At 38.3% G+C, this 21,912-nt stretch overlaps 3 protein-coding genes across 9 annotated transcripts in view; 1 reads left to right on the top strand and 2 right to left on the bottom strand.

The window, feature by feature from the left end:
• Positions 1 to 304: 304 nt before the first annotated feature.
• SrpRalpha (signal recognition particle receptor alpha) lies at positions 305 to 9,869 on the bottom strand. Of its 5 annotated transcripts, none has more exons than XM_022837523.2 (10): positions 9,720 to 9,869; positions 7,326 to 7,519; positions 6,983 to 7,102; positions 6,189 to 6,381; positions 5,742 to 5,990; positions 5,214 to 5,411; positions 4,716 to 4,907; positions 4,090 to 4,361; positions 3,712 to 3,811; positions 305 to 3,177 (listed from the first exon to the last, which is right to left on the bottom strand). In XM_022837523.2, the coding sequence occupies exons 2-10, from the start codon at positions 7,487 to 7,489 to the stop codon at positions 2,839 to 2,841; spliced, it is 1,827 nt and encodes a 608-aa protein (XP_022693258.1). In that variant the 5' UTR covers positions 7,490 to 7,519; positions 9,720 to 9,869; the 3' UTR covers positions 305 to 2,838. The 5 variants fall into 5 exon arrangements, with proteins under 5 accessions (XP_022693258.1, XP_086825485.1, XP_022693262.1 ...); XM_086969359.1 differs by having other exon boundaries at positions 7,326 to 7,516; XM_022837527.2 differs by lacking the exon at positions 9,720 to 9,869 and adding an exon at positions 9,617 to 9,685.
• A 3,843-nt stretch (positions 9,870 to 13,712) lies between these two features.
• mTerf3 (mitochondrial transcription termination factor 3) lies at positions 13,713 to 21,355 on the bottom strand. 3 transcript variants are annotated; one of them, XM_022837513.2, is made up of 8 exons: positions 21,267 to 21,355; positions 19,365 to 19,678; positions 18,749 to 18,910; positions 18,468 to 18,623; positions 17,431 to 17,535; positions 17,025 to 17,195; positions 16,556 to 16,759; positions 13,713 to 15,722 (listed from the first exon to the last, which is right to left on the bottom strand). In XM_022837513.2, exons 2-8 carry the CDS (start codon positions 19,665 to 19,667, stop codon positions 15,528 to 15,530), a joined length of 1,296 nt encoding a protein of 431 aa, XP_022693248.1. In that variant the 5' UTR covers positions 19,668 to 19,678; positions 21,267 to 21,355; the 3' UTR covers positions 13,713 to 15,527. The 3 variants fall into 3 exon arrangements, with proteins under 3 accessions (XP_022693248.1, XP_022693249.1, XP_022693250.1); XM_022837514.2 differs by having other exon boundaries at positions 21,230 to 21,292; XM_022837515.2 differs by lacking the exon at positions 18,749 to 18,910.
• A 97-nt stretch (positions 21,356 to 21,452) lies between these two features.
• Positions 21,453 to 21,912, top strand: part of LOC111262896 (ER degradation-enhancing alpha-mannosidase-like protein 2) — a 12,388-nt gene continuing 11,928 nt past the window's right edge. Inside the window, exon 1 of the mRNA XM_022837512.2 lies at positions 21,453 to 21,850. Coding sequence (XP_022693247.1) covers positions 21,759 to 21,850 — 92 coding nt within the window. The 5' untranslated portion in view covers positions 21,453 to 21,758. The remainder of the gene's footprint in view (positions 21,851 to 21,912) is intronic.

The following is a 21,912-nucleotide window of genomic DNA, read 5'->3' as shown; positions in this document are numbered from 1 at the left end:
GTACCCTACTAATGTATACTGGAGTAGCACTTACGGATTCGAGGTATTTCACGAAACGAGGTTACCAAAAATGCATTTCGAGCGCGCGCTATTGAAATAAAAGAGACAAATTCAGGCTAAAGTGAAGAATATATAGTAAATAGCTCGTTTCTAATAAATTTATAGCCGGCTAGCCGGTCTCCAAGGAGTAATGTAAACCGCGGTATATATACCTTTCTAAATATTATCCAGGACAGAAGTCATATAAATGTAAATAAGGTTTTGTTTAAAAAAATAACTCTTATTGCTTACACATCGCCAAACATTATTCGTTTAGGAGGCAACGGGCAACCCACATTTATTAACGTTGTAATATATCTCTGCCAGTTATTGCGATTATCTAAACACTAAGCCTATAGTGAGTGTTACGCATATCACATACGCATTCAAGAAGCGCAGTACTTATGACTCCTGGTATTCCTGGACTTCTGGCACTGCATTACACCTTACGTATTTAATAAACCTTAATCAGTTTCCAATGTCCTTAAAATCCTTGCTCTAACCTATATTTAATAAATTTGAATCGAATTCAAAGCTAATCTAGTGTAGAGAAAATGACGAAGAAGTTTCCTTTGATAAAAAAACCTGTTCGCAGAGACTATGATGCCTTGTTGGGAGTCATAGTCAACTTTCATAGTCGAAAAGAAGCATATGGAACTATAAGTGGAGCTCTCAATCTGCCAGATTCTGCCGTCTACTATACAGCTGCGCCCCCATCTGCGTAAACCAATTACGAAGATAAATAAAAACGAATAAATGTATGCAACCATTAAGCAATAGTTACAATATAATTGAAACTAGCCTTTTTTTTGCTTAACATATAAAACCTCCTTTTATTCAAGGTCTCCATATAAGTTAGGTTCCTCATTAACCTTTTATTTTTACATATATACTAATCATGGTAGTTGCCAAAGTAATGGCGTATCTGTGGTGAGCAAGACAAGTCGGCCTCTTCTACTCACTATATCAGCTTTAATGTTTTCTGCAAAAAGAAACTTTTTTTTTATCGTTTGAACGTGAAACCTTATTTGAAACTTCATTTGCTTGGTTCGTTTAGGATGAACAATTGGCATGACTACTCTCACCCCCTTTTTTTGTCAAGGCAGCAAATCTTCTAGATGCGGCCTATGGTCAGCTGTGTTTTGCGTATGTTGTAATTTTGATTGCTTGTTTATAATCATTCTTTTAGCGCCATAACTATGATTTCATGTCGGTTGCGATCAAATTGGCGTGGCTGCCACCAAAAACAGACAGGTGACTTTATATTTACAGCTGCACGGGCTCCCTTCAATCAGCCTGCACTACTGAGGGTAATTGCTATTATAGGATTTGACTCTGTATATGCATCATCGAAAAGATGCATATACAGAGTTGGTATGTTGTCGAACTAATATTAATAGTCCTAAAAGAACTGATCGTGTTTCGATCCTTGAAGTACATTTAGAAAGGTAAGACCCTACCAAGGGATCACAACACGACCAAATGGATGTTAAGAGCCCAAGTCTTCAATCATAATAAACCATCGGTGTTTAATTTCTTAGTAGACCAACAAAACCACAAACAATATTAACCATAAATGATGTTATGCACTCGCAAGTGCATAAGAACACGGTACAGTGAAAGCAACGAAACGACGATGCCACTAGTGATAGCAATGGCGTCATAGAAACATTATCCTCAATAGAGCAAACTGATTGAAGGGAGCCCGTGCAGCCGTAAGTATAAAGTCACCTGTTTGTCTTTGGTGGCAGCCACGCCAATTTGATCGCAACCGACACGAAGTTATTGTTATGGTTCCAAACGAATAATCATAAACTAGCAATCAAAAATACAACATAAGCAAAACACAGCTGACCATAGGCCGCATCGGTCACCAGTCTAGGGGATTTAGTGCCTTAGACAAAAAAAAAGGTGAGCGTAGTCATGCTAGTTGTTCATCGTAAACGAACCAAGCAAATGAGGTTTCAAATAAGATTTCACATTCAAACAATAAAAGAAGAAGTTTTTTTTTGCAGAAAACATTAAAGCTGATATAGTGAATGGAGAAGGCCGACTTGACTTGCTCACTACAGATACGCCATTATTTTAGCAACTATCACGATTTGTATATATGTAAAAATAAAAGGTTAATGAGGAAGCTAACTTATATGGAGACCTTGAATAAAAAAAGGTTTTATTTGTTAAGAAAAAAGGCTAGTTTCAATTATACTATAACTGTTGTTTAATGCTTGCATTCATGACTTTATTCTTACAGCTGCACGGGCTCCCTTCAATCAGCCTGCTTTGTTGAGGGTAATGTTTGTATGACGCCATTAGTACAATTAGTGGCATCGTCGTTTTGTTGCTTTCACTGTACCATATTCTTATGTAGTTTGAGTGCGTAACATTATTTATGGCTAATATTGTTTGTGGCTTTGTTGGCCAACTGAGAAATTGAACACCGATGGTTTATTATGATTGAAAACTTGGGCTGTTAATATTCATCTGACCGTGTTGATACTTGGTAGGACATTACTTAAATACACTTCAAGTATCGAACAACGGATCAATGCTGTTAAAACTATTCATATTAGTTTGATAACATACCAACTCTGTATATGCATCATGATGCATAGATTGTATTAAGTATAATTTTGATTTCGGTGAGAGGTACTTTAAAAGGGGATGATTGACAGCATCGTATTACGTTATGATGATCCTCGGCTTGTAAACCAAAATTCATACTTTTTCTCCTAAAACGCAGACTCAAATAGTTCCAGCACCCAACTGTTCTTGGCGACACGCTTTGCTTTATCCTGTCTACTTCATAAGGGCCTTAACAACTGCTTTTGGATTGAGAGCTTTAAGGTCAACATAGGTTTGCCCCGTACCGACAAAAACGATTGGTTGTCCGGTGATATAACTCATGGACACAGCGGCTCCAACTTTGTCGTCAATGGTGTCAAACTTGGACAGCACGATGCCATCTATGAGACGTGGATGACCCTGCATTTTGCTGTGATCCGCAAGGGCTATGTTGAAACGAGTTAGCTGGTCCACTGCCTCATTACCAACGAGGGCTTCACCAACGAAGAGTAGAAGATCGGGACGGTTGACAACAACAAGCTTAGCCAAGGCGCGCATCAGTGGTTCGTTATCCTAAAACAATAAAAAATAACGGGTAGCACATTTCAACTATTTATTCTATCCTATACCCTTCCAGAAGGAAATGTTCATACTTGAATAGAACTCATATCCAGACCGTGTCAAAAAAAAAGGCTCGAATGGTTTTTGTGGTTTTTTATATATAGGTCTGGCTTTATGAGAAAGCTTCGAGGGAAAAGTTATATTTCTGGTGAAAGCTGCGTTAAAAAATAAGTCTTTTTCATAAAGCTAAACTACGCTAAACTTCATTACAGCCACATTGACATTCCAGTGTTGCTATACTTCAAGGCGGCTATACATCCAGTGGCACCATCCACTCAGTTTTGGTTCCAGGTCTAAGCTGCATTATTATAAAATATTATAACAGATAATTGCCTTTATACGGTTAGCTAGAAAGGCGAATGTGAGCCTTTGATTTCAATGTCTACTCGAAAAGGCCTGGGCCGTTTAAAAAATTTCGTGGAGCGCTGAGGGTTACGCTAGATTAGCATTCAAATGCTCATCAAAATCTAGGATAAACTGCCTCACCTGCATTCGCCCTGCCGTGTCGATCAAAACGACATCAAAACGCGCCTCCCTTGCGAAGCTAATCGCCTCAGAGGCTATTCCAGCAGCATCTTTGCCGTACCTGGTTACATGAATATGACAAAATGTGTTAATAAATTTCAGCCGAAATACAAACAGTACTCAAATGATTTATATTCGAAGTCCCTTAACTTTCCTATTAACTATGAGTCAGCTAATTATAACTGCTGTCCAAGTATTAGATACCGTCAAGTAAACAAAAAAGATATAATAATTTATGATTATTGATCATTCTTTCGCGTCGTTCTTACGCATTCTAGAAATACAAGAAAAAACAACTTTGTGGAAGATAAATACTATATAAATATACAGTTTGCTTACCCCCTCTCGTACAGCTGCACCTTGTCCTTGTGCAGTGTGTCTAGATGACGTACATGTGTACGCAGCTGTTCAACCGCACCAGCTCGGAAAGTATCACACGCAGCGATTAACACTCGACAGTCATTTTCCATTAGCCAGAAACAGATCTTGGCGAGATTGGTTGACTTGCCAACACCGTTGACACCACAGAAAGCGATCACGTAGGGACGATTGTCACGACGGCATTCTAGCACATCACGAAGAAGATCCATTCGCCGTTTAGGTGACAACACCTGTTATTTGGGAAACAAACATCCTACATTGAAATAATCTAACAGGCATTAGCTGAATATTTAACAAAGCAGAATAACAACAGAAAGCTACCACTAGGAAGGCCACTTCCTAGAAAACCATATAATAACTTCAGCAAATGTGTTTTTTAAAACCCAAGTCGATCTCATTCTGTACGCGTAGAAAGGGAATAAACTTTAATTATGCCGTCTACGTATTAGAAAGACATGAATCAGGGATGTGATGAATATTTCAATTGCAGTTCAAGGTATTGTACGTTTCATTTGATCCCCATTGGGAACTTACGGATTGAGTCGAGTAATCCGAATAACGGCTACTATTGGTTGTAAGTTTACCTGCACAAGAGCGTCTGACAGCGTCTCACGAATGACCGATGCCACTCTCTGAAATGAGCCCAATATTTGGCCTTCCATCTGAACGGCAACACTCTTGCACAATTGTGTGGCCACCTCTGCGGCTACGTTCTTGGTAATAAGATGTTCTCGCAACTTGTCTAGCACGGGATCAACCTCCGCTCGAGTTAGTGCCTGGAATAATAATCCCATTGGATTACAGTCCGCGTGTTACTAAACCTCAGCTAAATGTACATGATTAAAAACAAATTAAATCTGACATTAGAATGTGCACCTAATCACAACACTAAAAAAAAGAGTTGTCTTTTTTCAAAAACTCAGAGCTTCCTTAAATTTTGTTAATAATTCAATACCTCGTGTGTGTAATATTTTTTCAATTGACCGAAACAATGAAATTTTGCGGATGAATAAATTTTTATTTGCTATCGACCTCTTCCTTCACCTTTTTCTGCCATGTTCTCTATAGTTCTGCGTACATACCTTTTGTCCAACGAGTCCTTTGAACATTCCGAATAAGCCTCCCTTGACAATGGCCTTATGACCGGCAGCGTCGCCGTCGTCACAATCATCGTCAGATGAATCGTCGAAACCTATATCGCGAATGTCACCTTTAGCCTGTCCTACCCAAGACGTTTGAAACTGGAAGCGACTGCGCTCCTCAAGAACACCATTTCCAGACTATGCAAAACCGGAAAAACGAAAACAGTGCTGAATCTTCAACCCAAGGGTAGCCCCTACATCCTAATACAATATTTGATATAAGCTTTAAAGAAGTACACAGAAATGGGTTCTGATTTAGCAACGGAAAAAACTTGTAGGCAAGATAATCGAACAAAGTCCCAGCGATCTGGCGTATTTGACAGTCATATATGCCAACCATGTGTGACTTCTAACTCCTATACGTAGTGACTCATAAGCGAACACCTTGGGCCCTACCACTATCTTGAATCAATAAACAGAAAGCACGCACGTATACACAATAACCACGAGAAAGCTGTCTAAACTTACCGGTGCTGAAGGAGCCTCGGAGTAATCAAGCCCCGCAGTCGAATGACCCTGATTATCCCAAACACGGGCTTTCTTGCCTTTTCCACTCTCTTTGTTTATGGGCGGACTTTTCTTATTATCTGCACCGCCCTTGCTACCTTTTTTGTTCATGCGTTCAAACATCTTCTGACGGTTACGAGTCACATCTTCCAAATCTTCGTCCAAAGCTGCTGCTACAATTGGTCGAGTATCCTTTTTTGATTCTACCTCCTGAAACGCCTCACATGCACAATAACAGAATAGGAGTGATCACGCTCGACATTAGTCATATTTTATCGGAATCATAACCATACTTATGTTTAACATTATTATTATTTCTGCTATTGTAGTTTGAAAATAATACAGCTTACTTAATAAGGCTAATTTTAGAATAGGTAGACTACACCGAACTACCGCGTAGTAACATACCTTAGGTGCGTCTTTTGTTTTATTATTTTCGATAAGGGCTGCAATTGTTTTTTTCGACTTATGGCTTTCTTGGAAGGTCCGCATTTTTGGAACCCGATTTTCTTTGCTTGCCTCTTCAGCCCTTCTTAGAATCTTAGGAAATTCGCCACTCATTGAATAGTTTGCGAAGTAATTACGGCTCTCGAGATCCTGTCTGCAATATGATGCCGTTAAGAAGTGTGGAATAAAGAGCTGAACTTATGGGAATCGCGATAAAAATAAAGAGTTAGAAAGGAAGGAATGAGGAAACCAGTTACTAAAACCAGTTACCAGATACTGGTTTCCTCATTCCTGTCGACTAAAGCTGCAATAACAATAATGCATTCATAACAGATGCGCGTCGTGTGTTCCCATGAAAATTGTAATTTTCAGAAAGGTATCTCCAGAGTTTACTTTTTTGAATAGGATATTACCTACATATACATAAAACCAATAAAACACCTGTTTCAATATGGAAGATGCTTCGGCGCACATTTGGATTATTTAACTTCGTTCCGCGATTTTGCAAAGGTGTATTTATCTGTTTTTAAATTAAAAGACCTTAATGCGTAAAATATAGTAGAAATCAGAAATTACTACTATTCACTTTGCATAATACCTAAAGCAAAGAGTACAGAAAGGAATGCTATGTAGGTATCATCTCACAGAGCTGCTGAAGCGCATAGCAGCCTCTGAGCCTTAAATACGGGTTTCTATCTACGAGAGTAGATAAATGCCTGGGTGGGCAAAAAACAGGCGCATTACGCTTAACGAACCTGTATTTATCTCGGAACTCGAGTTGTATATCATCAAGAAATTTGTCAACATACGACAGCTGAAGAATTTTCTGATAGGCTGTCACGAACACGAGATCAAACTCGTTGTCCATTCGGAACCTGTAAAACACAACAAATGTAGCAATTAGCAACGCCCCAAATTATCGTAATGCACCACCTTTCAGGGCTGTTTATACAAGCATAAATATATCCACAAACTATTGTACACTGTATCCCTTATGTGAAGAAAACTTGCTGGATTGGACTCATCTAGACTTCTTTTCGTTCCGCTAAAGGGATGTCTTACTAATCTGTAACTGGGAAAATGCCTAGAAAACGCTACCGGAGTGACAGCTGGTTGTGCTGAAACTCTTCTTTGTGTGAGCGCCCTTGGAGGATCACCTCACGGATCAGCGCGTTAACCGCTGATGCGAACGCATCTCCGGTTGACTGGAAACACCAAAGGACGAGTCCGCTTTTGGAAAATATGGCAAATAAATCTAGCATGACTGTTGTCTATTGTTAGAACAGGGTCTTCTGAAAGGGGAAAAGCATGAAAATAAAAAGTATAGTTACAAAAGCAGGCAAGGCGTTAATAAAATGTAAACATCTCTACTGTTTTTGTAGTATCGGTTTTACTACAATAATTTAACAATGTACCCGACCTGCTTAAAAAAAACCTTAAAAAAAAGTTACTCGTCGTAATAAATTGTTGGCGTGCTAGTAGTAATCCTATCACAGGCGCGCAATACAACGTAAAAAAACCACTGGCATTGTTTTCTCAGACCCGCCTACATTTGGTCGAAAAACACACTATTCAAAACAGCAGGTATAGGATTGCAATGGAACATGCAACAACAGTCTGCAGCGCGAGCTACTGCAGGACTTCAGTTTTAACGCATTGAACATGCTTGATACTCTATATTTTATATAGCCAATAATTATCTGTGATTTGTGTGACTAAAAAAATTTTTATTTTTATATTATCTAATCCTGAACGTGTCTCCAAGCAACAAACCAAATAACGAAAGAAGGAAGAACGCACCGGAGTGACACTGGCCTAACCTAGACAACCAAGTTTAGTCGGACGACAATCAATATTATAAACCAATGTTTTTTGTTTTACGTTCGATACTTTAATATTACTTCAGACGACTGGTTTCTGCCAATACGAAACGAAATCTGTCCACGCTTGAATTAGAACCTAGACTGTTACGTGTCCGTAGGTTCAAACACGTTACTAACTGCGCTATTACGAGGACACATTCTATATTATATGCAAACAAGCAGATTTCGTACTTCAGTGCGTCAGCTAGCACATGATACGGTCACGTTGTTACCATCGTCGTAGTCGACGAATATGGCCTTGAATCGGAACTGGTCAAAAGACTGCACGGAGTGGCTGCTCGTGTCTAACGCTCTCTACGAATGCCTACATTTCCAATTTTTTTAGTGTTCTTTGATAGCACATTCGAAATCCAGAGGAGTCTAAACTTTAATAAATCTGCGTGTTAGTTTTTGTCAGGGACACCTTTTTCTGTAGAAAACCTTTTTTTTTTTACTATAGAACACTAGTGATACGTTGCTTCGCACACATTTCGCAAGTGTATACAATCTGTGTTCGACAATAAATTAGAAAGATCTCATTCATAAAATTACCACGTGCCTATGTACAGACAGGAAGTTGCATAATACGTACATCCCTTAACTTGTTTTGTCAAGTGCAGCTATTTCAATCTACAGCTGTGTCTGTAATAAGATCTTAGATGGAAAAGGTACGATCGATTCATTGCATAACGAAAACATGTGGATGTATAGCAGGAATCGTGGAACGCCAACTCTGTTTTAATCGAACGCATTCGTTATACACCATACGTAACCCATACACTAACACAAGATCAAACAATGGACCGCTTTTGGGCTTAATTATCGTTCCTTAGATTATGGCAAGGGAATAGAAACTTGATAATTTATACCGATCGTAGAGACATTCATCAAGAATGAGATAATCTTGGCAGTCATGCCAGTTAACATGCCAAAACCGAGTCTACACACCTGTATCAGCTGCTTGCTTCATAGATCCGGTCCACAGTAGTTCTTTGTATGGAAAATGGTGTCTAACCAAGCTACTACTGCCTTCATTCTTCAATAATAATTGCTGGTCAATTATCCTATTCAGTGGCCTATTAGCATTCCGCTATGCAAAAAATACAAATGACCATGGACAGCTGACATTCAGAGACACCTGCTTCCAGCCACGACTCATGTCTTTCGCAGCACACACGCATAGTGAACCTTGTAAGGTAAATTTCACTAAGAATCTATGAACTTGACTAGTCCAGCTGCCTTATGAATGAAATCGAGCGCTGCCAATTAACAAAAATTTAACCATTTTCATCCGCAAATATCACTCACAAAAACCAGCTTGTACTTCTTCGCTTCCTGCATAGGACAATGTTGTTAATCGCATATAACCGCCACCGGTCGGGATTGCCGAAAACATCAACACACAACGCCGCCAGGGCTCACAACTATAATTGCTTGCGTTCATACGAGCGCAACGCAAATCTGCACACACGAGATGTTGGTCAAATCGAACGCGACTGCTATACTGCACAAATCTCCAGTACTTACGGGCGGCTACTTCACGCTCTCGCGCAGTTGTTTAGCCCCGACATACACCCAGGATCGAAACCATAGACAGCCAAATTCAGTATTACGTTTCCTCCCAACTTACCGCAGGGAACTTGCCCAACGCACCCACTGTGATGACAACAACTAGCAGTTCTCCGGCTGAAATTATGGCCTCTGTGGCTACTCAACAGACGACGTAACAGCTGTGTTAAAATTCGAACGTGTGACGTTGCAAGCACCACTAGAGACCAGCAACAGTCGAAAGGAGCGCGCCCGCTAAATCTAGCGGGAAGGTGGTTTTTGTAAATCTGGAAAGGGCGAATGCGGGCTGCGCAGTGTGACGCCATGTGGGTGAGGGATGGGTTCAGTACTGATTATGACGTGCAATTAATGTCTGTGACGTCAATGATGATGACGACCGAGCAAGGCAGCCAAAGGAGTTAATTCGTTGGCTGAAGAATAGGCTGAATGTGCTATATGAGCTTCCTGGTGTCCATTGTTGACGCTAAGGACAGGAAAGCGCAGGGACACACTAGCGAAATCTACTGTCTGGGTAGCTCGGACTCGCGAAATTATATTTTAGCCACGTGAATTAAGTATTTGTTAGTAGATAATTATTATCAGCTCTCGGTGTATTAGCTTAAGTTTAATTACAATTAGCTAGCGGATGCAAGCGACGTTCACCGGAACCGGCAGAAAATGTTGTTTTGCCAAGAAACTGAGTCGAAAATTTGACCGAGGTTCATCTTTTGTTAGAAAAACGATTATACTGAGGCTCAATATTTATCCTAAACAACACACAACATTCATCCTATATATTTAAGAACCTTTTTGCACGGCTTAGTGCGAAGGTTTGAAATGATTGTATCTGCCTGCTATTTTATGAGTTGAGTACTCACTGGGACTCCTACGGAATACCTCGTTAATGAAAATGATGGGGACATGCTGAGAAATCTGAACGCCTTTGTTTTCTGTTAGTATCAACAGTTAGGCCTGTCTTACGATCTTATTTGGTGTGTGCTAGATGCAGGCCTCACTGTTCAGTTCTACAGGATCCGTTAACCGATAAGCTTGAGTTTAATAGTAAAGAATATAAGATGCAGGCCTCACTGTTCAGTTCTACAGAATCCGTTAACCGATAAGCTTGGGTTTAATAGTAAATGATATAAAAGCAGGTAATATCAAGAATTCCATGTTCTGCATGGGCCGAAGAGCAACTGCAGTGCAATCCCAATTTTGTGTCAAAAATAATTTTGCATTTCTATTGGTCTGGACAACTGGGAAAACAAAACTGTTATACACGAGCATACAAGAACCCTCACTTCAGTTACGATCAACCACTTTATGGATCTTAGGTAACCGCATGGCAACCACGGGCCGGAGGCTTCATCGGATGGATTTTGCTTACTGAGATGTTAATGGCTATCGTTACACATAACCAGTAAAGTTTTTATTTTGAAAGAAATTTGGTGAACGCACAGTTTCCATGGAGAACCCATATTATCGCCGTGCCTACCCTATTCGTACAGCCTAACATTGCTGATTTTTCTACGGGTCTTTAAAAGGCACAGTCTTTAGAACCAGCCTTTCTAGAAATTGAAAGCTATAATCATATCGTATATGACGTTTTTTAAGCAAATCAGACTCTATAAAATGGTTTTTTAAAAATTATGTGCAACCTTATTATCAGTCAGTGAATAAAAATACGTTTGTTTTTGATCTACCATATTAAAGATCTTTCTTAATGTTCCTCACATTCATGATATTTATAGCCCGTGATGTATATTATATAGATTGCGTTACTTTAAAAAATCTTTACGACCTAAGAGAGCACAGATGTTCAGTAGAAAGCAGCTAGAAGTATCTAGTTAATTAACATCAAATTTTATACTATGTTATATATTTGGCATGAAAGGAGTATGTGAACGAAACGCACTGTTAACCTAAAAATTGCCGTAATCCGCAAGGAGTTCACGTAGGTTTCCAAAAGGCCACTCTTCTTATTAAAACCTATTAATATAGTCTTTGCGTTAATATGCAATCACTAACCTGTATAGTAAAATGAGCAAGAAAATTAATTTTTAGAAAACTTAATTATTTTCACATATTTCGCATTCTGGCTGTGTTATTTTACTCTACCAAAATTTGATTTTGTTTCTCTCAAAGGCCCTGTTAACATGTAAGAACTAATGACGTTTAGCCTGGATTAAATTTGATAGGGGATCGATAGCGTTTGTCGAGGTCAAATTTCGTTTGAACTGCAGTGAATATCGAGTAGTTGTACAAATGATTAATAGCCATTTCCGTGGCCTCTTGGTAGTCTGATAAACGGCGCCGCTGTCTCTCGTGGATGACATCACGATTTGAATCTTGCGTAGTACTTACGGTTTTAATCAACATAGAGTGGTAGATGAGGCGAATTGCGTTGACAGAACAGGACAAACTTTATTCGGACTATCTATGCCGTTCACGAGGTACTGTGATGTTCCTCATCATTCTATTGGATGGTTTTACCTAATGTTGATTCGAACGTTTTGTTAGGACTGTTTGGTCAAATATAGTGTAATCCAATTCGATTGTACCTTTTGAAGAGGCGTACGTGTCATTGGCGTGTTTTAGCACCAATGCGTATGCGGTACGGCACGTACTCATAGCTATTCTCAGCCATTCGCATTGTAAAATAGATAACCTCCAGTGCATACAACTAAAAAAGTATACAGGCTTTAAAACGGTGTCATCAATACATTCAAATATTACACTAGTAATTTTTACATTGAAGATGCGTGATCAGGCCCGATCGTAGTTTGCCAATCCTCTCCTCTAGAACGGAGTTCCGCCTCCATTAAGTACTTTGTTGTATATATAGCGAGCACTGTCTTGCTGTTTTGAAATCTCAATAACAATATACACACTAAACTGTCCTTTGATCGATACTCACCAAATGACACACAGCATTATGTATTGAAAACTAAAGTAGCAAATAACTTTCCTGTTAAGCATAGTTGTAATATTCGCTAGCTTTTCAACGTTAAACGTATTAAACGTACCTCTTGTTTTACTAAAAAAACATGTTTTACTTTACTGTGTCTATCGTGCATTCACATAAATAGTACTATAGATTATTCATTGACCAATTACGTTGTACAAGATTTTCTGCAGATTCGTATGTCCTCTCAGCTATTTTTCTGCATTTACCTAACTTCAGAGCAATTTTTTACTCTACGACGAGTTTCTACGACGAGTAGCCTATGGCGATTCTAATGGAGCGAAATAGCCATGGTTAGGTTATACTGGTTGCTAAGAGACGCCTAGGTGCCTTGGCTAGTTACTCGGTTTAGAATATAACGATTGACCTGATTAAAGCCAGCGGTGTTCCGTCTGACAACAGGGTCCAGAGCGGCTTATGTTCTATGTATTTGGGGTGAAAAAGGGATTGTCTACGAAGCGATAATACAATACGCAACTTGTCGAATCTCCTGACGGCCTAATGAGCGACGATACTGCCTTATACACAGAAGGTTCACCATTTAAATCATTCGTCACGCATTATGGTTACGAAGGCCAAGTGTTTGCATGTGCAATAAGTCCGTTAAAAAATCATGTCACATATATCCGGATTATGTTACATTTAAATGGTATATCTAATGTATCCAGATATTGTGTTCTCTTACAGAAGAAAGAAAAGCGTTGAATAGTGTTTTTTAACGAACGTATCTAGCGTAACATGTTATGTTTATAAAATTTTGGGACTTTCGAAACGAACTCAAACCCACATGAAGGCTAATAGTTAGTTGATGCGAGGGTCTAAGTTCTAAATCTTAAGTGAGGAATTGCCGAACTTGAATGACGCACACTAGGTGATAATTCTGTGCAAACACTTTTACAATTTTTTTTTCGGATGAATAGAATTTTTTTTTTATTTCCGAAGAAATATTTTATCTGATAATTGATTTGATTACGACGAATATAAACTGATTTCTATGGTCGAATTCAACCTACTGCTATATAGCATTGATAACAATAATAATAATAATGAGGATATTCACATTTCTACTCTTAAATACTTAGTAATTTCAAGTAACTGCAAATTACCATATATCAGTGGGAAAATATCAGACATCGGTCGCATTTTATTTTTACCTTAAATAACATCAGACAAGACCAGTATCACTGGAGTTATTTCCGCATGCTGCACAACATTTTGATAGCAATAATCTGACTGTTTATACTCCCGAAAAAACCGCATAAGGCGTCCGCCTTATTTATATTATCACCAAACGTGTTCCTCACACACAAGTAATACAGCACAGGTATAGAATTTCATTTGATTCTTTGTACCACTTCCTAGTGTTTAGCATCGCTACGTAGAGATTAGATTCCTCAATTCCGCTAGACTCCAGGCAAGACCCTGATGCGTCTTAAGTGACGATCCAAGCTAAGGCTTGTGTAAAGGTTGAAGTGGGCTTACACAAGGAGTAAATTTCTTCATTACATAAGAGAATAAAGTTAGCAAATTTTATTTCAACTGCTCCTCAGTTGAGCTAGCACGTCAGGAAAGCCAACGTTAATCTACGAGGGTAAGGCTGGCAACGATGGCGTCGGTGTAAGACTATCAATTTTGAGTTTTTCGATAGTTGCGACCACAAAGTTCTTCAACATCCGTTGTCAAGGTACAGTGAGATCTGACCTAATGAGCCAATAATCAGGTGGCCCTGAGAAAGATAATTTAACGTATTTGGGTAACGTATAATTAAACGTACTCAATAATAATCAGTCATACTGAACTGTTTTGCAACTGATCAAATTACGATTGCCCGTGTTTTCAACTACTTTTGCCTATACTTTGACAATTTAAATTTCGGAAGCTAATAGTTCCTACTGGAGAGGTCAGTTATCTCCAATACAGTAATCAGTCAAACGAAAACGTTCAGATTTTCAGGCTCTTCCTATTAATTGTTAATAAAAGTCAGACTGCCATCCTTTCACTAAATTCAAACTTCCGTCTTGACAAAAACATTTTAGCTCCGTAGCGAGCGAAAAGCTCAATATACTAGCAAGCATCTTTTGAAATGTGAAATATATATGCGTTCAGCATTACGAAAACGTAAATTATTATATGCTATTAAATTGTTAAATATTTTAGGTGCGTATATAAATATTTTTACACACATGACATAACGTTATGTGTCTTGTTCGACCGGTCAGAAGGATGGATTTATATAAGAACTAAAATGAATGAACCAATTCTGAATTCGAATATATGTTAAATCTATTTTTCTGGCTGTATAGTATGCTATGTGTAGTACAACTTATCAGTTTACAGAATTGAATAGACGTGAATATCTCTAATATAGTAAGTTCTCTTATTACAACGCCTACATACCCCCGTTTATAATGAGAATTTTCAAAATAATGTGCGAATTCTCATGCGTTTTGGACACGGTAACTGGTAACTGGTTGCCCAAGCTGAGAATAGGCTAATGAAATCGCCGTTGCTGACATTTGATGTGAATTCATCCAATACATTTTCATGCCACCAATTAGCACATCATGTCAGCAACAACAAGTGTTTACGTCAAATTGGTAGCAAATAAACCCTTTAAATTAACGCTTACGTTTTCTCATTCAAGGAACTACAGGCAGGAAGATACACTATATGGAGGGTGACCGCATCAGGTGATATCGACTTTTCTGCGTAATGAGCGTTCAACTTAGATTCGACTTGAGATTTTTTCTATTAATGAGTCAAAGGTACAGTACACGCATATTGACAACCGCATAAACGAATCGAAATAATAGACGACAGAAACCAATGCAAACGAAGGCAACAGCTTCATAGAGATAGTGTTACAAAAATAGCTCTGGTTTACAGTCAATCTGGGTAATAGGCAACATATGACTGTTTGATTGATCAGTGCATTTTAATAAAGTTCTCAAACTCTTCCATGGTTGATTTGGCCACCTTTGTGACGAATATCTCATCCGATGTTGTCGCGATCTGGATCGGCGTTACGAATGCTGGCAGCTTCGGATTGAATTGTGCACGATCAAGATGCCGGAGAAATTCTAGCCTTTGCTTGAGCCGAAAATCCCGACAAAACAGAACCTGCTCAAAGGGATACAAATGTGAAACAGTGAGAGGTAATCAGTTCGGGTAAGTAAAGCCTAAATCATACGACGATTAAAAGATCGGTGGTTTAATTGTATTAATGTATCCGACTAGGTTATTGCCAGTTTTATATTACGATGATAGACGTTAACGTCTGTCATAGAAGCAGGTGGTGTTCCGCAAAGGATGGATCAGTTCGAAGCTGACAACTTCAAATGCCGGATACGAATGAAATATTGTTGATATGCGATATAATACAAATTTATTGTTCTTAACTACAATATAGAACTATTTGTAAAGCAAAAACCAAAAATAATAACTATGTGCGTAACCTTGCTATGTCACTGTATCGGCCTGATCTGTCACCGGGTCAACGAGTTGGATATTATGCATTTCTGCAGACTCAAAAGGTTCAACCTTAATATCTTGTCGTCTTGATCGTGTCGCTAGCCGCAACATAGCGGAAATCGATATTGTCGTCGAGTTCTAAACAAGGACATGCCGTCCTTCGGTTATAGACCAACAGGATGTGTCGCATACAAGGTTTGTCATAGAAAGAAGGCTTCTACGGTAGAACCCGTCGTTGGCTAAATGACTCAAAGTAATCATCACATCCAAGTTGATTCGACACGTTCGTTCAAACGTCGCTGGTAAATCTACTAAGCAAATAACCACCAACTTAATATCAACCTAAAAACCTTCAGGTTATGGAGCGAGTTCTGTACAGTTCTTTCACCGCTGAACTCAAATCAACCCTTTACAAGGTTTGTAAACCATAGGGCTTGAAAACGATAAAATGGGCAGGTTAATTAACGGTCTAATAGGATTACCTTTGGAACAGTGGCGATCATTTCATGATCATAGCCGATCTCGCCATGGAGAATATCGAAACGGAGTAGAAGGTGCTGCTTATTCATGGTGAAAAGTTTTGGCGCCGTCATTAGAACGTTCTGTATTTCGTGGAACTTGAAGCCGAACTCATCGGACATTGAGAGCTTGTTCAAAATGAGCATACGGAGATTAGCTGTAATAACCTGAAAATGCGCATAACCGTTGGACCAAACAAATAAAACATGCCTCGTGAAATCTATAATTCGTTGCTCCAGTAAAGGAAGACACATTTTTTTTATTTAATAAATTTAAGTCGTATTATATAATACGACTATATATATATATATATAATATATATATATATATTTATTTATATATATAATCGTGGTATTCTACATCTACTATTGAGCGTAAATTAATAAAGTAATTGTTATAAATACATTCTATAAGGTACTGAGAATCACTCACTTTGGGGTAGATGGTCATAAGTTTTTTGAGCATGGTTTTATCTAGTTTGAACTGATTTTTGAAGAAATCCAGTCGATTCTCCAGGCGCTCCACGGAGAATGATAACCAAAACGGATCCTTTGTTATTATTCTACCAATCTCGTTCGACTTCATCCCCCAGCCGCCTTCGTTCTGCCAGAAAATAATAGTTATTTGCGCGTTTAAAATAGTCTAACCCATGAATGTTCGCAGTAATACGGACGGCCAATGCATCGATTTAGAACTTTGCTTGGGTCAGGGCGCAGGAGCATATAGTTAGAAATAAACTAACAGAAACTCGCGCGCGAGACGTCACTAATAGACCATTTGAGTACTTATTTATTCAAAAATCTGTGAAGCCTGTATCGCTGCTGTATTCTCTGCGTACCCATTTAGTAGATATTTCAGCCTGAAGATATTTGATCCGTGTGTCGAGAAGCTGAAATTCCTCACAGAGGAGTAGCGGGTTTTTTGTCAAAATGATTGACAGATCCTGAAATTCATAATTAAGTCAAAAGTAGCAACTAACTGACGTATCACGACAAAGAGAACAAGACAAACCGCATCAACAAGCATAGCCGAAGCAGTCAAATTGTACTCTTGAATTGGCTATTTAATTGGTACCGTTAGCTAATACTTGTTATATAAATGATCTGTAACAAACGGCTATGTAGCAATTCGAACGGAACACATATTATATAGAAATAAGTAATTCCCTCTGAGTTGTACGTGAATAACTGCTACCCCGCTTGTAAATTAAGCCAAAACTATAGCTTAGCTTAGCGTTTTTAGTAGCCGAGCCTTTAACTTATTTCAATTACATGAAAAAACTATGATCTACATAAAATGTACTCGGCATGTACGCTCTATCTCATCACGTTTTTCCACCATCAAAAAGACAATAGTACTTCTAGACATTTTTTCCTAGTTGCAGAGAGAGTACACAATATAGCTCAGCTTTTAGTCTCATTTTTTCAACTTAAAATGAGCAGAATACCACAGGTTTACGTACTGAGTCATTTCGTTGCATAGATAACAACCAACAGTTGTTGAGATCGAAAGCTTAAAAGATCAAAAGTCAGCTATAGTTTCCTAAATAGTACATTTTGATTATCAATATGTATTTTTTCAAGTTAATATGCGCCCGGGTATATAACAAGTACTGCAACAGTGTTTCTTAAGCTATAAACAACATTAATTTGAAGCACAGTAAATAAACTGGGCTGCGTATAAACAGGCCCGCAAAACAATTTTAACATTTGTCCGAGGCGAAACCGTTCTAGGCAAAATACCGAGGAGGAGCTCTGTACACAGGATCGCTCTTTAAAACCATGACCACAAGGCGCGAAAGACTACATATGTTAACCAGCTGAAATTTTGCATAATGAAGTTGACTTCAACAATGTGTGGTTTCGAAAAACTTACAGCGGGGTCCACTCCACCATGATTTACCAGTAACTCAATACGTGGCTCGCAATCACGATTCCAATCGAGTTTGATTATGTTCTGGGTAATGTGAGGCTTCTTATCCCATTCGTACATTGAGACGCCGAGATGAATCAATTTCTGGATGACTTCCACCTAGTGAAACAGGCAAGAGACAAAGCGATTTAGTAGAAACCTATCGAAACGTTTGCTCGGAGCTTTTAATAACAATAACAGTACTCAAGCGCTTGAAGAGATATCACGAGATTTTGCAGGCTTGCCTTGTCAGCAAGTGCGGCAACATTGTATACGGGCCTTATTCCAGGCCCCACGGTATCTAGGAATGCCGCATCGAACTGACTAATCCTATAATCTTGCAGTGCATCTTCTTTACCGATCTCGGCAACCTCGTCAAACTTTGCCTGCTCATCTTCTCTGTACTCCTACTCAAAAATACAAAGCAGAAAAATTAAATAGGTATCCTTTAGTAACGTTTAAAGTGTGTAATTTTTTAGCTAATATCGTGTAGGAGATAGCCCTATAGTTAATTTTAGATGCTATACTGTTTTCTGGCCTGTCACTCTGTTGCTGTACATTGCTATGCTGCAATTAGTCGTTGAAAATTTAAATTATATGCTGGGGACTAGACACTCTGAAGAGCAAGCGTTGTTTGAAAAATAATAGGATATGACTGAACTCTTCTTTGAAGAAGCGCTCAGCCACCATAAAGAATAGCATGAGGCACAGTTTTCATCAAGCAGGCCAAAAATCAGGGCATCAAGCCTTCCCTCGGAAGTATTTACAAAGCAAACGCAAAAAGCTGAGACAGCCTGTTTGCTGAGATCACTAATTTAAACATTGAAGATACCGTAAGCATTGCCTTTTTGTTTACCTTACCTTCTTCTTTGAATTCTCTCTGAGTTTTTCGGACCTAACAAGGTCAATCATCGGAAGCGGTTCTCTTAACGAGCGCGTTTGTCTTATAGGGTACTTTTCGAATTTTTCTTCGATTATTTTCCCCATGATAAGCCGACCTGCCTTTGAGGTTCGCCAATTCGGTTGTCCAGCGCCGATTGCACTGTCACTATCATTATCATTAACTTCAGTCATCGGCGGCGCGCCACGTAAAGTCCGAAGCTGGGGTGCCAATACGACGCTTGAGCACTGTGCTGTCGCACGTTTCACCAATACACCAAGCATCGTTATGGCAGCTTAAAATGCAAATAAAAACGTAAAAGGAAACAAAAAGCTTTTTTTTAGAGAAAAATATTTTTCTAAAATGGGGGTTTAATTGCTTGTCTTTAAAGCAAAGCCACTAAGCCTTTTATGACCGCATTCAAAAACGTGAGAATGATTTGCCTTAAGTAAATTTTTATGAAGGTAGAAAAACTGAAATAGTAAAAACATACCTAAAGCAGATATATATCAACCCAATAGTCGAATTCACTCAGCAATTGCAGTTAAGTTGCTAAAGATAATCTGAAAGTTAGGTTAACTTTTGAATCTGCCATAAATTGTATTAAAATCTACTACCGTAGCTAGCATACAACATCTTTTCTTAATTTTTCGATAAATAAAGTTTGACTGCGTCAACCTAGTATATACCAAAACCAGCTTAAGAAAAATCGTACTTAGACTTATTCTTACAGAAAGAGTATTATAGTACAACAGATGAAACTAGGGAAATCAACTTTTTTGTTCTTGTAAACGCTTTTTCTATATTTATTGAAGCCATAGTTATTGAATCTCTTCTTCTTTTTTCATTACTTCTTTTTGAATGTGAAATTCGAACACCATAAATTTCGTTAGAAACACAGACTACATCTGGAATCAAACATATCGACTGATACATGATTTGTTGTATTGGACCTTCTTAGGAAATTATAGGTGGCTCATTTGCACTTTAACTTTTTGTAATTAGTCACCGAAATTAGGTGAAACTGATTTAGCGTGTCACACATATTTGCTTAACTTCATGAAAGTGCCATCAGATTAAATAATATACTACTGAAAAATTATTCTTATTATAATATATAATTACTAATGAAATATTATTATTATAGAAGCGTTATTTAATGTTTGCATGTGATAAGCATACAAGATGAATGCACTGCTAAAAAATTCTAAGAACGATATCTAATTGACAAGACATTTATGATTTCGTAATGTATGGCATATTGGAAAACTTGTACAATGAAATTTTCAAAGTCGTTTTTAAAAAGCCATATATATTGCGATGTAAGCGATTGTTACTAATTACTATTAATAAGATCGCTTAATCACTTTTGCATGCTGGACGAATTTGTTCACCATTTTCTACACAAGGTTACCGATCAGGTAACTTGGTTATCCTTAAACTCCTTAAGCAATCGCAGCGTAAATCAATTATTTTCTCGCTTAAAGATCTAGTAGTGGTTAGGTTCAAAGTTAGAAGATAAGTTTACCTTTTCGTTTGCTAAATTATAGTCTTTATTTTGCAAACGATTTCGAAAGTTTCATCATCCAAGTACTCTAAATAAGTAATCTAATGATTCTAATAGTCCTAAACAACTAGTTACGTAAAGTACCCTTTCAAATTTTCTAAAGGTACTCATACATTTCATTAAATAACTATACTTTTTTGGTTATCGACCAAATCGGCATGTCAGTCCTGCGATAGACATCTCATTTAAAAAAAAGTAATTCCTTCTATAAGTTATTCTTTATGCTACCAAATAGAATATGAAATGAAAGCGATCATAAACAAATAAACTTGAGCATACTGGTTTAGCACTTGAACAACAATTTGCAGGCACTCACACGCTTAGGCACTTTTCGCGCACCGTGAAGTTAAGAACAGCTGTTCATTAGTACAAGGATTGTTGCACCCGGAACTTGTTGGCCTAAAGTTGGAACCACATATTCACACCAATTCTTGCAGCTCGAAAAAAACGATAGGATCTAAACGATCGCTATTGTTTGCTCATTTCATGGGAAAATCATAAATAAAATGCATTCGAAAAACAAAAGGTCACTTAAGAAATAAAGTGGCAAAAAAATTCGCTTGACATCTTAATATAGTTAACGAAATGCACTTCCGGGTGCAGCCCAAAATTCGAATCAGCTGATTCCGTCAATTACAACTGTCTATTCTAGAGCCGTTAAGCGTTCGAATCGAATATCGTTGTCATTGTGAGTGTACTTCTAGAACACGTATGTAAAACGCCAGCGCTGATACTCTATCGCCGTGGCCGGTTGGCGACATAGCTACGTGTTGAATGGCAGACACCATCAATAATATGGGCTGTCACTATGTGGAGATTTTCGCTTGATACCGCTTTTGCTAAACCGAGTCATTGGTTTGCAGCAAGTGGCCGGGAACCTGATATTATTCTTGCAAAAAGGTGTTACATTGACAAAAGAAACTTGCGCCTTACGCAGACCAAGGCTAGCGCAATATTAATGT

Source organism: Varroa jacobsoni, unplaced genomic scaffold (assembly GCF_002532875.2).
Source record: "Varroa jacobsoni isolate VJ856 unplaced genomic scaffold, vjacob_1.0 scaffold_712, whole genome shotgun sequence".
Lineage (NCBI taxonomy): Eukaryota > Metazoa > Arthropoda > Arachnida > Mesostigmata > Varroidae > Varroa > Varroa jacobsoni.
Note: the sequence above shows the minus strand (reverse complement) of the source record. Positions and strands in the feature narration are given on the sequence as shown.